This window comes from Crotalus tigris, unplaced genomic scaffold (assembly GCF_016545835.1).
Source record: "Crotalus tigris isolate CLP2741 ecotype Arizona unplaced genomic scaffold, ASM1654583v1 scf7180000017700.2314712, whole genome shotgun sequence".
NCBI classification, from domain to species: Eukaryota; Metazoa; Chordata; class Lepidosauria; order Squamata; family Viperidae; genus Crotalus; species Crotalus tigris.
The window spans coordinates 674,062-692,752 of NW_024096576.1; the positions used below are offsets into that span (position 1 = coordinate 674,062).

General features: G+C 35.8%; 1 protein-coding gene across 8 annotated transcripts in view; it reads right to left on the reverse strand.

Annotated features, from left to right (window-relative positions):
- The window catches only part of FER (FER tyrosine kinase), a 127,241-nt gene that overhangs the window by 74,164 nt on the left and 34,386 nt on the right, over positions 1–18,691 (reverse strand). For 7 of the 8 annotated variants that reach the window (XR_005556137.1, XM_039338398.1, XM_039338399.1 and 4 more), the window contains exons 9-10: positions 16,891–17,013; positions 16,048–16,237 (exon numbers count right to left, since the gene is read on the reverse strand). Coding sequence is in view for 6 of the 8 variants with exons in the window: in XM_039338398.1 (XP_039194332.1) it covers positions 16,048–16,237; positions 16,891–17,013 (313 nt within the window). In the remaining 2 variants the exon portion in view is untranslated. Of the gene's footprint in view, positions 1–16,047; positions 16,238–16,890; positions 17,014–18,294; positions 18,390–18,691 lie in introns of those variants that run through there. The other variant, XR_005556138.1, reaches the window with a different exon arrangement.

An 18,691-nucleotide genomic window follows, 5' to 3' on the forward strand; every position in this document is an offset into this window, starting at 1 on the left:
GAAGAAGGTGAGTGCAAAAGTTGGCTTGAAACTCAACATTAAGAAAACCAAAATCATGGCATCCGGCCCTCTCAATTCCTGGCAAAGAGATGGGGAAGAAATGGAGGTAGTGACAGATTTTATCTTTCCGGGCTCCAAGATCACCTCAGATGGGGACTGCAGCCAAGAAAGTAAAAGACGCTTGCTCCTGAGGAGGAAAGCTATGGCAAATCTAGACAGCATACAAAAAAGCAGAGACATCACCCTGCCAACAAAAGTGCGTATAGTACAGGCCATGGTTTTCCCAGTTGCAATGTATGGCTGTGAAAGTTGGACCATGAGAAAGGCTGAGCGCAAAAGAATTGAGGCCTTTGAACTATGGTGCTGGAGAAGACTCCTGCTAGTCCCTTGGACTGCAAGGCGTTCAAACCGGTCAGTCCTAGAAGAGATCAACCCCGACTGCTCTTTAGAAGGCCAGATCCTGAAGTTGAAATTCAAATACTTTGGCCACCTAATGAGAAGGAAGGACTCACTGGAGAAGGGCCTAATGCTGGGAAAGATTGAGGGTAATAGAAGAATGGGACGACAGAGAATGAGATGGCTGGTTGGAGTCACTGAAGCAGTAGGTGTGAACTTAAATGGACTCCAGAAGATGGTAGAGGACAGAAAGACCTGGAGGAACATTGTCCATGGGGTCGCGATGGGTCGGACACGACTTCGCAATTAACAACAACAACTTTAAAAATTTAATGTAAATGCTACAAAATCTACTGATCAAGTTCAAAAAAATATTTTCTATTTAAAAACCATATAGCTCAGTAGAGACTTTGAAACTGATTTACCTAGCATATGAAACCTTTATAAGATTAAAACAAACAGATATTTTGGGAGGTAGGCTGTAGGTAGAATGTAATCAGCAGGTATATGACATATTTTTTAAATCTATATATGTAATGTTTTGCATTGCTGTGACTTCATAGTACTCAGGAGGAATCTTAAACTGCAGGCCACGATGAATGAGAAATGTAAGATTGCAAGCTAATAATGCTTATGCATTGTGATGTTATAATGGTAGGATATTTTATGAAATATTTAAATACTGGGTATTATTGTGTTTCCCCCAAAATAAGACCTGATCTTATTTTTTTTTCCTCCAAAAGAGGCACCAGGTTTTATTTTCAGGGGGTGTCTCACTTTGTGGCAGCCCACCCAGCCGGCCCACTTCTTCTGTGGCTGTTTGCCACCACTCACAAGCATCGCCCCCAGCCTCCATTTCGCTGTCAGAGGCCTTCAGGAAATGCCTCTGCAGCTGAGAATGGAGCTCTAGATTGATGCGTGCAGCATCCCCTGGCGTGCATTTCACTGTCAGAGGCTTTCCAGAAAGACTTCTGCAGCTGCAGCTGAGAATCAAGCTACAATTCGTAGCTCAGTTCTTGGCTGCAGAGGCCTTCCAGAAGGCCTCTGATGGTGAAATGCAGCCCGGGGGACGCCATGCATGTCAATCCGGAGCTCCATTCTCAGTTGCAGAGGCATTTTCCTAATGGCGAAATGGAGGTTGGGGGTGATGTGTGTATGTGAGTGGTGGCCAGCAGTCACAGAAGTGGGCCAGCGAGGCAGGTGTCAGGGCATGGGAGGCCTGGCTGTAACGGCAAAGAGGGTGCTTTTTTAGGCATGCATCTTGCCCCAAAACTAGGGCTTATTTTTGGGGTGGGACTTATGTTAGGCCTATCCCCAAAAATCAAGCTAGGGCTTATTTTCAGGGTAGGCCTTTCCAGGAAACACAGTATATATTTTAATCTATAAATTATAATTCATTTCAGTTCATGAATAGTCTTACATTTTCTGTATCAACCAGATTTTGCAAGACAATAACAGTATTTTTCAGCTTCAGATGTAAGCCCATAAAATGGAATGGTGAATTATTTCCTATGTCTTTTATTAGTTTATTTTCCTTCATCAGAAAATTACTTAAATCTATTCTTCAAAGGACTCCAATTTTATCAGCATGTTTATTTGCCAGTAGATACCATTACTAGATTTAACACAAGCATCACTATACATAAGCAAAAAGTATCATTTTAACCTATTTACCTATGTGTATATACATTTACTTATGTATATATGCATGTATATATTCATGCTACTCATGATCACATTAGAATTATCTGCATTACCTGAATCCTATGTGATTATTTCTGACATCCTAATTTCTTTACAGTAGACACCCTCAGAACTAGGATGATGTTTGACTATGTGGTTTCTACAGTTTTGGCTCTTCACAATCTATAAACCTAATCACTATATGAAAACTAGATTTTATGATTCAATGTCTTGTGTGGATTCACCTTTTTGGCTTATTCAACTAGCTAGGAATATCCATTGCTTTCGCTGGCCTTTATTCTCTCTCTGAAAGGGAGAAAAATATCAGAAATACTTATTTAAAAATATTTTGAATTGATAATTTTATGCAAATTTGTTAGATTAACTTTATTCCCAATAGCAAATGAAATACCTAAACACCTCATAAAAATAACCACAAGAATCCAGGAATCCACTTTATAAATAAATGGAAAAATTTCTTTTTACCATACCATGTTATTGTGGAATATATTGGGCAAGGTTATAAGCAATGGATGGAAGACAAACTGTCTGTTAAAGTAACAATATCTTCTGTCAACCTCTTGCATGCACCAAAACAAAGGAAAAAAGGGAAAAAATTAAAAGAAGTATTGTCTTTTAAATTATATATTCTTACCTTAACTTTTGTGGATGCTGTATGTGAGGAAGGTGGCAAAGATTTAGTAGTAACTGAAGAAACCATAGGCTCAACATTTTCACATGTAGTACAGAGTCCAGGATCTGGTCTATCATGTAATGCTGAGCATTTGTTGCATTTTTGAGCCATAATGAATACCAAAAATATATGACCTGTCAGTATGCTAAACAGATTGACCCCAAAATGAACAATATCTAGTTGCAAGATAACGATCTAGAATACCAAAAACAATTTTGTTCAGTTTTGGAATAAGCTGGCATACTATCTTCAACTCAGAATGTCTTTGATCTCATAGGCTGGCAAGCTGAGTTACTCTATGCTACATACATATTTCTTCCATTTATAGGCTGCTACAAGCCCTCTTACTATAAAAGTAATCAACTATTTGTTTCCATTCTTATTTATAAGTAAATTCTTTGACATTATTCAAGATACCACTGAAATGATTCCATTTTGTTAAGCGAGGAAGCAACTATTGGGTAACTGTTTCAGCCTCCACTCTTTAGTTCCAGAAGCTGGCAGTTTCCCTGTGTCACTTTGAATATAAGAATTCTGCAGGTGAGAATGCTTAGAACACTTGCATGCATTCTGCTGTGATGAATAATGCTGCAGTGCGACAGTGTGTCCTAAAGAAAACAGCTAGACAAACTAATATGTAGCATTAAGCAACTGTACCAATTGTACTGAGAAATACTAGCTGAAACCACATCTTGATTGACTGCTGAATTAACTCACACCAATGCCACTTCCAAATTCAGCATGTTGTTATCAATGGTCGCTCATTCTCACTGGCCATTTTCTTGCCTCTACTTTTATGCCCAATATCAAGGATAAACCAAGCAGAGATTAGTGTTCTTCTCACTGCTTAATCATTTGGAAAAGGTGTTGTTGACCAGCAGCACCAGGAGGCTTCACAGAATGGCAAGGACAATCCTACTAAAAAAATATATCCTGAGGGAATACTTTCAGCCCTGTTAGGTAGACCAGACCAGGAAATCAAGTTTTATTGAGATTGGTTATAACAACAAAATCTTGAGGCCTCTTCCTCATTTTTATACTCCAGTTACTTAGGGAAACATCTGAACAATTTCTAAATATTATTTCATGCTACATTTTAAAAAGTACTTCAGTCCCTTTTGCCTAGGCAAATAATTCTGCATATCTCCACTAGGGTTTTTCCTTACTCACTACAACTATACACTAATGAACCACCATGTTCTAGTGGGATCCTTCTGGAGTTCTGAAATAATTTAATTGTGAAATTACTAATCTCATAGGAAAAATATGAAACCTGTTCCTCATATGGGCTCAGTGCCAGAGGACTGGAAGAAAGCCAATCGTACACCAGTTTTTAAAGGGGGAGGGGAAATAGATGAAATTATAGCCTGGTCTGTTTAATGTCTGCTCAAGGCAAGGGGGTATAAATAATAATTAAGAAAAATAAGGAAGTTTAATAAACTAACTGAAAGCAGATTTATCAAGTACTATCTGTTTTGAAGATTCAATGCAATCTCTCTCTAAATGCCAGTCTTAGGAGAATAATGGTACAAGAACAGTATGTTTCCATCTCCCACTTTTGAAATACTAGAAGCATCCGGCTAGCCATTGTGAAAAAGAGTGCAGGGGTCTACTCTTGTGTTTTTAAGACTCAAAGTCCTATTTCATATCTGGTGATGCCAAGGTAGACACAAAGAGTATGAAGACCCAGTAACCCTTCTCAAAAATTGAAATTACACACTGACCCATTGAAGTTGTAACTGAAATTGAATTGTTTGAACACTTATGCAATAAGAAGTTATAATAGCACCAAGTAAATCATAAAAAGGTAATGTCTGAAGCAGAATAAGTGGACTGTTACTTTATGATGATTTATATTGTAGAAAAAAGGTTTGAGTTTTGAAATTAATATAGTTCTTGAATTGGTTGTTTTAACAAATGAAAGATGCTATTTGCAAATAAATACAGGTAGTCCTCACTTAACTATGGTAACTACAGTAATTGGGACTGGCAACAATTTCACTAAACATGATAATTGGCAGTTGCGGTTGCCTTCATTAGGTCCTATGCAGTCACAGTAAACAGTGGTCACATGATTGTCACTTATAACTCCTGCTGTTCCCCATTGACCCTGCTTGTCAGAAGCCAGAAATGAAGGTCACAAACAGCAATCATGTGCTCAAGGAGTGATATAAACATTGTAATTGCAAGTCAGTGTCCAAATGCCCAACTGCAATTATATCAGGGCTTTTCAACCTTTTCACCCATTGTACCACTTTTAGGATATGGCAATATCCGAGTACCACCAGTCGCCTAGCAAGGTGTCAAAAAACTTGATGACCCCCCCCCAAAAAAGGAAAAAAAGTGATAAAGTAGATAGTCCTCGACTTACAACAGTTTGCTTAGTGACTGTTCGAAGTTACAATGGCACTGAAAAAAGTGCCCCCCAAGCCACAGCCGAGCAAGATACCTGCCTTCCTGCCCGGCGGCGCTCTTCCTCCTGTCCGAGGTTTTCATTGTTGTGAGCATTTCTGTTGAGGATTGGCAGCGGGGGTGTTTGGTTTTTATTCCCCCCGTCTACTAGATGGTTGCAGCAGGTTTTGGTCACTTCACATGACCCTGGGACACTGTGACCATCATAAATATGAATCAGTTGGCAAGCATCTGAGTGTAAATCACAAGACCCTGCAGATGCTGATCCTGGCGCTTCCGCTCAGCCCTGACAGTCCCGAAGAAGCGCTGATCAGCTGGAAAGCGGTACTAATCCTAGACTTCCGCGGAGCCCTGACAGCCCTGCAGCTCCAGCCATCTCTCGCTCAGGCTTGTGCAGTGCTACTACCGGTTCAGATCATTCCCCTCCCCCGCTACCACTTTTCTAGGATGGTTGCGTACCACCTGCCAGGTGCCAATGTACCACAGGTGTTACCCGTACCACTGGTTGAAAAGCTCTGAATTATATAACCGGGGAGATGTTGTGACAGTCACAACTGTGAGGAATGATTGTAAGTCCCCTCATTCAGCACCATCATTTCTGAACAGTAGCTGAGTGAGTGGCCACCGAAGGAGAACCACCAGTACAACCTCTATGCAATTGAGTACAATCATGCAGTCCATGTGTATTTTCCATTGCGGAGTAATGGCTACTTTGAGACAAGAGAAATGTTTCATTTTGGCATTCAATGTATTTTAGAAATATGCTAAGCTCCTTCACATGTTTTAAAAGTTGACACTACACGTCTATGTACTTTGGTTTCAGAGCAAATGTTATTTAACAAACTGAAAATTTAATTCTGTGTGACCATGTACAAAATCTGTAGAATCATTCAGAAGTTCCCAGAAGCAAGGGCTGTTTGTGATTTTATAATCTACTAGGAAGGAATATCCATATTGCTTGGCAGAAATAAAATTAAGAATTTAAAATAAGGCTATAATTAATTTTATTTATTATGAAATAGCATGATTCGTGAACAACATAAAGTCTCATTGCAGCATAAAGCACTATGAAAAAAACCTGCTGCTGCCATCTATCCTTAACAGTTCATTCAGAAAAGTTGTGTATTGGTAAAAACTAATTTTAAATGTAAGTTTTTAATAGTGTTTTTCTTGAACAAACTGAGAAAAAATATACATTAAAAAAGTAAAAAATGCAAAGAGAAAAAAGATAAGGATGGGACATCAAGACAAGTACACAAAATTTCAGTAATTTATCACCTCGTCTGATATTTCAGTCAAGTTGTTTTCATCTTAATTAGCAAATAATAAAGCCTCATCATTCAATCTTAATCAGCAAAACTCCATTAAGAGCAAGCAGAATTATATATTTTAACCTTAAATGGGTAAATTAATCTCACATTCTTTTCCTTTACAAAATAACTTATCATTTTCTCTAGAAATAATAAAAAAAATATTCTCATATTTTATTTCAGATCCATCTTCATCCAATCCTGTTCAAGAACAACCCATTAAAAGCTGTTAGGGAAAAAAATCCATCATATATATTCAGCCTTGATCAAATAAGTCAATTTCATAATTCCTTTTGCTTTTAAAAGTTTTAATGATTATTCTTTTTAAGTATTGTCCCAAAAACTCTTTTGTAAATCCAACATGAGTTATCCAAGTCACTCTTCTGATTTAAGTGTCCCTTTTAGACATTAAAACTTCAGCCATTTCATTTTTAAGTATTGTGCAATACCTTTGTCAACATTATTCTTGTATCCTATCAATTTTAAATCCATATCCAGAACAATCTGATTCTCAGTTGTATCGTTTTCTATCTCCTCTTTTGAAGTTTATAGCAACAGCCAATTTTAAGAGAATGTTCTGAGTTAATTGCTGCCATGTTACACTGTCATTCTTCTAGAATTAAAATACTTTTTTCTTTATTCTGTATTTGTGACTTTTCTCCTTCAATTATAATCTTCAGTTCTTTCTGGTTGTTTCTAGTAACCAATCTTCAAGGTCTCCTCTTACCATGTTCTTCTCTAATCCATGATTTTTTTTCCCACAGGAAGGTTTCTTATACTTAAATTTAAAATCTTCATATATTTTTGATAAGCTTTTAAAAGAACTGCAGAAAGTATTCTTATAATTATTTCAAAGTCTGAACTATCTGAAAAAAGCAAAGGGACATTTCCCAATGTGATACGGTACAGCAGGTTAAGTGCCACAGGCTGTATCCTACAGAAATTCCAGATGCTCCATCTGACAATACTGAGTATGCTTGGGTGACTACATAGCCCTGGGTGGTTTCTTAAATGTTTTTAAAGTTTCCCATTTTGTCTGTTGGCAATATTGTACTGTTGAAGCTCTGGCTGATTTATGGAAAAAAAGAAAGCTTGCTGCACTACTCTTTGAAAGTACTATTGATCTGTAAAGCATTAAGCAGCTTAAGACATGACTTTCTGTGTGACCACCTCTCTTTACACAAATCTGTCTGGCTATCCTTCTGTGAAAGACTTGCCTATCTGGCAAATAGGAGAGAGTATTATCCTTGTTACCAGGAGATAGAATGTTCCCCCTCTGGAGATAGGTTTGCCCTCTGCTACAGTGCTTTTCAACCTTTTCACCTATTGTACCACTTTTAGGATATGGCAATATCCGAGTACCACCAGTCGCCTAGCAAGGTGTCAAAAACTTGATGACCCCCCCCAAAAGAAAAAAAAGTGATAAAGTACAGGTAGTCCTCGACTTACAACAGTTTGCTTAGTGACTGTTTGAAGTTACAATGGCACTGAAAAAGTGCCCCCCCAAGCCACAGCCGAGCAAGACACCTGCCTGCCCGCCCAGCGGTGCTCTTCCTCCTGTCCGAGGTTTTCATTGTTGTGAGCATTTCTGTTGAGGATTGGCAGCGGGGGTGTTTGGTTTTTATTCCCCCCGTCTACTAGGTGGTTGCAGCAGGTTTTGGTCACTTCACATGACTCTGGGACACTGTGACCGTCATAAATATGAATCAGTTGGCAAGCATCTGAATGTAAATCACAAGACCCTGCAGATGCTGATCCTGGAGCTTCCGCTGAGCCCTGACAGTCCCGAAGAAGCGCTGATCAGCTGGAAAGCGGTACTGATCCTAGACTTCCGCTGAGCCCTGACAGCCCTGCAGCTCCAGTCATCTCTTGCTCAGGCTTGTGCAATGCTGCCACCGGTTCAGATCATTCCCCTCCCCCACTGCCACTTTTCTAGGATGGTTGCGTACCACCTGCCAGGTGCCAATGTATCACAGGTGGTACCCGTATCACTGTTTGAAAAGCCCTGCTCTACTATATTTAGAAAGTTTGTAAAGAAGCTTTACTTCTTTACAAATGTGTAAAGTTACCACTTCTTAATTGATTTTGTTTAAGTAGTATGTGCAGTAATTTTGAAGCTTTTGCATATTAAAAATCTTATTAATTGCCCTGCTTTTCTGAACAAAAAGATAAATATCAAAAAATAATAAATTAAAATATATTTCAAGGTAATGTACAGCTTTTTGGAGACAATGACACTGAAACAGGATGGAGTCTGGAACTTTCTCCCAGCCCTCCCCCCCTCTCCCTACCATGCAACTCAGAGGGAAATGTATTATGTAGAAAATTTTTCTGTTTAACTATCGGCCAAATATAACTGTAATCTTCATAACAAGCACCATTAAAATTAACTTTGAAATAATGCAAAAAGCATTGGTTGATAAAGCAATGTCATAGGAAATTCTGTAGCACATCAAATGCCACATCTACACACTTGCTAGGACACAGGATGCAAAACAGAGATTAAGTTGGACAGGGAAATCAGCATTCTTCACATTTTTCTCTTTTTCTCCATCTTTCCTGACTGATAATAAATTGAATGAAAAACCAGAGTAGTTCAGAGTATGCCAGAAAATGAAGAACCTCGGATCTTTACTGAACCAGTTTCTGTGACATACTTCTGGAATACTTAAATGTGAATCCCTACTGGTGTGAGAATACAACCAGTGGTGGGTATTTCCACCACTACACAGTATGACAGTTGCCTTTCCTCTAGCAGACGTGGAGCAGCTCTAACATATTCTATGACGTCTTATTCACTTGCTCAGAAAATACTGCATTTTTTTTTTTTTTGTTCTAAGCTTGAAAGATTTGTAGGCAAGCTTCTGCACTGAATGAAAAGGAGGCAGATATGCTATCAGGACAATTGTAAGTGATTGTGTCTCAATTCTAACCTTATTATATCACAGCCAAGCTGTGTTAATAATTTGGTCACATAATTGTGGTTTAATACAAAAACAAGGAGAGGGTAGATTGAGATATATTAGCAGAACTCAGAAGATTAGTGAGGATTTGCATTGTGCTCTACTGGAAGAATTCAGAAGGTTAATAAGAATTTTTAATCCCTAATTACTAAATTGGAAAAAAAAACAACCAGAAGTTCTTTTTTTTTTCAGTTGAAATAGGGCTACTAAAATTAAAAAAAAACACAAGTTGGTCTGCAGATAAGATTTAAGCAGAAAGCAATTTTGTGCAAGGTCCAATTCGGTGTTTAAAAAGGAAAAAAATAATTGTAATTGTGCTCTGAAGCATCTTGCTCACAAATTCTTTGGATACAATGTAAGCTACTATTTTTATCTGGCATTTTCTATGATATTTTATAAGTCAATTATGTTCACAGATAATTTTTGTTCTATAAATCATTTTGTGAATAAATACATTTATTTTTTTCCCAAAACCATAGTTTTAAGCTGGCAATGAGCTCCATCTGCTGGTGAAGCCAGTTATAAAAAAATTGTAATCTAGCATTGTCCATTTAAACTTGAAATTTTTATCTTAGATGTCATAATATCTATGAACATGACAAGCTGACATAGATAAAATGGACATATCTATTTGCAGCACGTAGGTATTAAAACTGAAGCAGCAATAACTTTGTTTATACTTTTACAATGTTTCCTCCTATATACTATATATTAAAGCCTTTGTTGTTATTTATGGTGTCACCAGACTGACCTGGTAACTTCAATTTTATCTTATATCCTCTGGCTTTGTCTCATCTCTAGCTGAAGATTTATGATGCTACTATTTCTTACCACACAATAGCAACTAGCTTCAAACTGAGGTCAAATCAGAACAATTCATGATTATGCTAGCATCTTACTAATGCCTAGCAAGATATCCTTTCTATGAAGATAGCTACTGGATAAAAGTTTTTGATATTATTTATGTTTATAATAGAGTATCAATAGTGAAAACCCGTAAATATCTGTTTATAGTCACACTGAAAAAGGAGAAAGCAGCATATTCATCCAAGGCTTCTACATGTAACTTTAAACCATAGCTTATCAGTGTGAAGCTGACTATTCTTTATCATCACTTTTTAAAATTGTTTCCGTACTTCATATAAAGTATTCTTTCATTCCCAGGAGATACTGAAATCCCAGTTCTGGGGGAAACGTGGAATTTCACTCAAATCTCTCCCCAGTTGTTTCTACCTATCCTACCCAATCTGACAGGAGAGGCATGCTCCAAGTCACATTGGCTAAAGAGTGTTGGCCCAGTAGTCTTTTCTGCTATCGTGCTCAGTATCTGAAACATTATTCTTCTAGAGATTTGAGGGCCATAAACCTCATTGACCTTTGGTAAGGCCTTAAAGACCTGATTCTGTGCTTGGGCCTGGGGACCTAAGTTGTGAAAGAGCCCATCTCCTGGCATGATAATAGATAATTTTATCTTAGCTTAGTATATTTTAATTTTCGTATACATCTGGTTTTTAGTTTTGTTTTAATATTGTTAGCTGCCCCAACTCATTTATAGAAATGAGCAGCCATATGAATTGTAGATTTTCTCTTTGCTTTATGGATCTTTTGTGTAATTGCTGTAATATAAAAGGACAATTTTGTTTTGTATGTTTTTAATGTTTCATATGTTATTTATTGGCGGAAAACTGCCTGGAGTCCTGGAATCTGGACAGTATAAGGACAGGAGGGGAAAAAAGAGATTAAATAGATCAATTTATAATTTAAACAATTTACAAATATTAACAATTCAAATTTAGTTATGAAGAATTACAGTGTACTATCTTCACATATTATGATTAAAATTAATTCTTCCTGGTTAATGTACTTTAGTATTTAAATCTTTAGAACCACATGAGAAGAAAATAGTAAAGATCAATCAGCTAACTTACAACAGTTTTATTGTTTTACTATAAAGCTCCATATTTATTCTGGATTGCCATCAATAGAATTATTGTCCTTTGCATTTTTCCAACAAATATGATGTCAGCAAAAGGCAAAACAAACATTTTATATATATATTAGTATGCTTAAATTTAATATTCAGAATTTTTAAGATTTTTTTTTAAAAATTACAAACAACCAGGAAACAAATCCAAATGAATTGCAAATTTTAATCTCAGTATAAAAAGCCCTGCCTGAGAGATTGATTTTGCCCTGTTGGGGGAGCCTCTCTCCCAAGCAACATTTCTGCTCTCAAAGAGGCTGAGTAAAAAAAGTTTCCCAAAATCCAAGTAGGGTTTTGGCACAGGGTATTTGCAGCATAGGATGTTTGCAGCCGCCCTCCCCCCAGAAGGAAGACAACTCCCTCTCGTTTCTAGAAGCCATCTCCTAATGCCCAATGCTGCAAATGCTCTGTGCCAAAATCCTGCTTTGATTTTGAGTTCCTTGCTGCCTATAGAGGGGTTGGGAACTGCAACAAGATCTGGGTTTTTCCCCAGGCCAGTGTTACTGTTCCCTTCTGCGCACAGAGGGGGTACACCTGCCCCCCTTTAACAGGCAGTTCTTTCACTCTATCCACTTAAAGTTAACAGCAATAACAGATTTTGTGCAGTGCCAAACTGAACAGATATTAATTACAATCATTTTTGGAGGGAGAAAAGAATTAACCCTTATCGTTGGGAAGAAGGAAATTATATCATTTTTGGAGGAAGATACTCTTCTATGCACAGGAGGCTCAGGAGTCCAGAAGCAGGTAGGCCACACCTCAAGCCTGGAAAACAACTACCTGCCTGCTGTCCCAGGCAAAAGGTACAAGCTTGCTGCTTTAGCTTACCTGCAGCAGAGGTGAATGCTTGCCATTGCTATAGCATGGAGTGATAAAGAACTCTACCCCATGATGGAGATTTTTTTTAAGATTTATATTTTTAAACTATATTTTTTTCCTAAAGTATTAAAAGAGCAAGACAGAAGTTTTTTGAGCAGCATAGCTTAATCTAACAGGAAAAAAAGGGAAATGGGCTCTAAATTTGAGAAATGTGTGGTAATAACAAAGTAAACACAGAGGGTGAAAACACTGCTTCACAACTATTTTAAAAACCTCAGTTCAGACAGATATGAACAGCAATACAAAATAAAATGTATGTTTAAAAAAACCAATAGCAAAGCTGCTATGCAAAATATATCATTGGAACTAAAGTAGGTACACTATTTAAAAAGATAAACTTAGTAGTACATATTTTAAAAAAAATGTTTAATTAAGAGAGGTACTTCACCTTACAAAGCAAAAGTAAATGTTAATAGAAATCACTAAGCAAACAAGTATTGCTAGAAATCGCTAATGTAGCAGATGGTGATCATGGAATGTCTATGGAGATTCTCAGCCATCCAGGTCATGGTTGTCCCAAAAGTGCTTTTTCAAGAGGCAACTTGACTTCCATGTTTTTCTTTGAAGATGTTTTGCTATCTTGAGCTCTGACTCCATTCCCCACCATCCAGTCAGAGCTGAAGAAGCTTCTTGGATGAGAAGTGAAATGTCTTCAAAGAAAAACAAGAAAGTCCAGTTGCCTCTTGAAAAAGAACATTTGGGACATGGAATTAGGATATAAAAGATTATAAGTGAAACTTGCAATTTATTCCTGAAACTATACTTCCCTCGTTCAGTATTTTTCTTCTTTTTTTCTCTTATTTATGCTTGGAGATTTTTTTAAAACAGAGAGAAAAATAAATTATTACCATATTTGCATTATATTTCAGGAACATGTCTACTAATAACGTATCTAAATTCATGTCCCAACACATGCCAAATTAATAAAAATGCATCTGTTTCAATGAACACTATTTGCTTAAAATTACTGAATACCTGTGCTATGTTTCATATTCAATCATCAAAAGAAGAGGAAATAATATTGTCAAGATGTCCTTATGCTACCATTGTTAGATACAATTTTAGGGTATGTTTTTCCTTTGAGCTAAAGCCATATCTTTTGTGCAAAAACTCGCTTTTTCAGGAACAGCGATGAGAGTAATCAAACAATAGGACTGTATTCTAAAGTCCTTGATCAAAGCTAAGAAAGAAAGAAACTCGATGGGAAAGGAGGAGATACAACATATTTTAGAAAAGACAAAGGGGTTCCTGGGACCATCAGCTACCTCAAGATATATACATTTGCCACTTGAGAAATTTTATCTAAGGTGTCTGTTTTTTCTCACATTTTAAAAAATGAAACACACCAATGATTTGTTGCCTATCATACATTGAGATATATGTAATCACCTGTACTTTTCAAAAGTATTGGATATTTCTCTCTCAAATTCAGGGACTAAGTTCATTCCAACTCTATGCCAGCTCAGGTGTTTTGAGTTTTATGGGCAACACCATGGACAAGAAACAATATTAGGTATTGGTAATAATAGGTAGATTGGTTTGTACTGTACAATTAGATGAGGGTATCTACTTATCCGTAAAGCATAGCCTCAGAGCCCTTATATAGCTTCTAGCTTATAAAAGATGTTATGCAATAAATATCTTAGAATTTGGAATTTGTATTTTTAAAAAATACAGGCTGGCACATAGACTGAATAAAATCTCAGGCACCGTATTTTTTCATAATTTACACAGCTGTTATTGCTTCTATAATTAGGATGTTTTGAGGCAATATGCTTACAAGAAAGCTTATCTCCATTATTTTACAAATGAAAAATGTGTACACAGAGAGAATGTGTTATATCTAATTTACTTTGTAAACAAAAGTTTCTACCAAAGATACTAAGTAAGCCAAGCCAGTATAGCGGCATAAGAATTAATACAATTCCAGATCTGAAAAATGGGGTAAACAGAAATATCAAGAGAGGAAAGAAGTAATATTTATATGTATATCTAAATACAGTACCATGGGTATAGTTATAAGACAATATTCAGAAGACCACAGCATCCTGAAATTCTTACAATGATCAATTTTCATATACATGCATTTTTACAGTATTATATTATCATGAACACATTCCTCCAAAAGTATAACATTCTCTTGCAAATCAATATGTCATTTTGATTTGATATCAGGTTTTCAAAAAAAATACTTTTTGTTCTCTGAACACAAGCATAAAATCTTTGTATGTAATTTTTAAAAAAAATCCTATTCAGTAATTTGAGGCAGTGAGCCAAAGAATCAGTTTGGTGTAGTGGTTAAGGCATCAAACTAGAAACCAGGAGTTCCAGTCCTGCCTTAGGCACAACGTCAGTTGGGTAAGCTTGGACTCTGTCTTAGCCTAAGGAAACAAACAAGGGCAAACCACATCTGAAAAACCTTGCCAAGAAAACTGCAAGGATTTGTCCATGCAGTCATCAAGAGTCAAGACTAACTCAAAGGTACAAAAATAAATAACTTGAGGCAAATCATGCCTGCATATTTATGAATGATTACTGTCATAAAATTAATCTCTTTCATTTTTTTGCCTCCTGCAGAGACCATGCCAAAATGTATAATTGTATGGATATAAAAAATAAGTGCAATATTTTTTTTCCAAGATAGAAAGAACATTGATGTTTTTATTGTGAGAAGGAGCTCTTGAGAACACCATGGACAGCAAAGAAAAAGAAATAATTTTCACTTCAGGTACAAACAATCAGGCTCAATTTATCATATTGTGGATATTTTATGAGAAGACCCACGTCTTGGAAAGTCAATAATAGGAAAGGCATGAGAAAAGACAACAACCAGCAACAAGGTAGATGCACTTGATTATAGCAGTGGTAAGTACACCTTTGGGAGATGTGTAGGGTCAGGCTAGGGACAGATTAACCTAGAGGACGTCCATCAATGTGTTGCTAATAATCAACATCACACCAAATCAATTTCTACTTTCAACATAGGAACTTAGTAATTATAGTTTAGCTGGGATCAGTTTTTTAATCTTAAGCATGTTTTATTTTGGGTTATCCAAACATTGGAATCCATTTTAAAGCCAATGAAAATAGTGCCAAGAGCCTTAATAAACACTGTTTTATGTCAAATATTGTTACAATTAACTGTCAGGAAAATTAATACCTTACAATGTACTACAGATAGTCCTCGCTTTCCAACCATTCATTCAGTGATAAAAGTTATGATGGTACTGAATGAGGGTGACTTAAGACAGTCCTCAAAATTGCAGCTTCTGCAATGTCCTCATGGTCACGTGATTGTGATTTGGGCATTTAGCAACTGGCTTGCATTTACATTGGCTGCAGCATTCTGCAGTGACATAATTACCCTTTGCAACCTTTCCTGCTGCTTTCCCATAAACTGTCAATGGGGAAGCCAGCAGAAGGTTGCAAGTTGCTTGGGTAAGTTGTTCCCATTGCTTTTTCTACTGAGGAGGAAAGGAGCCTATGAGTGGGAAGATGAGGGCGGACCCCGATTACTGCCCATACTGCATCAAGTCCCCCAGGTCTAGCATTGTCACACTTGTACCACAGCACACCTTCCCCCACCCAGTTGTACTAATTCCAATTCAATTATTGTTGTTAAGTGAGAACTACCTGTATATCATTTGTTTTTAGTTACAAACAATACAATTCTTTTTAAAGCAACATTAGCAACAGTATCCTAACATAAATTAATGTAAATTTTACCATAGAAGAGACTGATCTGGCATCCTCCTCATAATTTACAACAGGTGGGGGCTCTTTCCCATCATTTTCTTGCACTTTTTGTTGAAGAAGTTCCTTCTGAGCTGCAAATTTGACTTCAGTGCATTTCAGCTGCTGAACAGTTTGCTTTAATTCTTCAAGAGCTTGCTTCTGGCTTAGCAGAAGCACAATGCTGAAAAGAACAGCATCAAAATTATACTAAAAGTAAACTGGAAGATTTATTTCATTTCTCAAGACTATAACAGATAATATATCTTTAGCAGATTTAAGATTTTATAAGGTGGAATTAACACTACATGGAGTTGAGTGGTTATAATTGTCAGCTTGTTTTTCTCCCTTAAAAAAGCTTTATTTGTAGAGCCTAATTTAAGGAAGAACAGGATAGGAATCTGTTTAGGCTGCATTTAAAAATTAATGTGGATGAAGAAGTTAATAAATAACAATCTAAAGAAGAAATCCATGCAAATTTCCCAAATTCCATATTACTGAATTAAAGAAATACAGAGTTTAGTATCATTACACTCATTCAAAGGAAAAAGGAAATAAATTATGCATTACAGACTCAATAAATAAACAATAAAAGAATTAAAGAAAAATAATGCTAGAAGTACTATAAGATTTTTAAAGAGTTTTACATTAGCTTTAAAATCAGTTATTAAATATAGTCAATAATTCTAGACTTACAAAGAGGGTGCAATGAAGCATGATCTTAGCTAATGAGTTACAGTGCATCATCTAGATCTCATTTTCATTCAAGAATCTTATATGAAGAACTTGGAAAATTAATTTTATATATAATACACTGCCATGTTGCCATTTACTCACTCAGATTTTCTTTCACAGATCTTAGAAGACTCTTCAATCTTCTTTTCTAATTCCAGAACTAGTTCCTCCTTATTTAGAAGTGTCTGCTGTGTCTGAATCAGTTCTTCTACTACAGTTTTTAACCTATGATTTAAATGAATACAAATATAATTTGTGACTATTTAGCAGCACTTTCTTTGTATTTCTCAATGGAAAAATTCTTTTTCTCATAATTATCACATTTAGTTTTTCTTTGTATTATTTACTATTATTAAGTTTATTTTATTTGTAAACTGGTTAGAGTGGTTAAATTAAAGAAATCTATAAATTTCATAAATAAAATGGAAGCTAAAAAGAATTTATAGTTTATGTGGAATCTTTTCAGGCTGTCAAACTCCATCATCATTTATATTTTATGCCATTCTTTAAAAAAATATCAAGTACTTTTATAAAAAAAAGAAGTACAATAACAGGAACAATAGTATGCTAAACATATTGCAAACAAACTAGAATTTAATGGGTTTCATTTTGAGATTATTCTGCCTATAATATAGTTTCAAATAACATAAATGCAATAAAGCTCTACAAATACATTTTTACTACATATAAAAACAATCTTCTTTAGCTCATTGAATTTATTTATATGCTGTTGGGCCTTTTTTGTTATGAACTAATTATGTTCATTTAAATGTAGAAGAATTAATTTGCTATAAGGACAACAATTAACAGTTTAGAAACTTGTTATATGAGAACCATAACTATCCTACAGTAATAATATAAATTCATTAATTCTTAATGACCAGTTTAAAAAAATGCACTGCCCTTTTAATATGTTTATACCAGCCTGAGAACATTTGAATTCTGAACTGCAGGCCAAGAATAATAACCTTTCACTAAAAAAGTATCTCTTACAATGTTCCATAGAAATGAAGAGTTGGAAGATTCACTAAGTCAGCTAACTGCACTGAGACACATTAATTTTCTCCAATCTGTCCAGTACTAGGACAAAACTTATCATCTATTATCTCAAGAATCTGAATTATACAGTAGCATAGAACAATGTCAAATTAAACAGAACATACTAATTTACTAGATTTATTAACTTAGCACTTCCAATTTTCTTTGCTTTCACGATTCATCAATAAAGGGATCATAACTAAAAATTCATATAACAGAACTTTTCCAGAGAACATTTCATTTTCTATTTTATGCTACGCATATCTTATTTCAAAGCTACTAGGTACAGTGCAGTATCTTGTTCCTCATACAATCAAACAGAGAAAAGACAAGCCCTAATGGTGATTAGAAGTCTGATAGCTTAGAACATGCTTCTTTTTATTACGAGAAATTATGATCACAGTGGCAAGATCTTTTAATAATTAAATCCTGTATTGAAAGTTGTGAGCAGAAGTTAATTTCACTTACAAACAGGAAATTATTAATTTTTCTTTTCAAGTATTTCACAGCAATGAGAAGTTCATCAACTTCCTTGTACATCTTTTGGGAGGTTATGGTCAACCCTGATGATGGTACAGAAATGAGAAACCTTCTTACATAAATGAAAGCAAGTTCTGCACATGCATGGGGGAAATGTAAGGTGCTATCATGCTATAACAAAAATTATTTATCTACAGACACACTCCTTACATGCAACGATATATTTTCTGATATATAATTATTAGTCCCATGGGAAGGAGTAAAAAATAATGAACATGTTTACTTTGTTTCATAATATTCATATACTTTTCTAATGCACAGACCCCAGATGGTCTATCATTCAAAATTTAACCCAAATCGTACCACCCTCACCTACATTAAAACA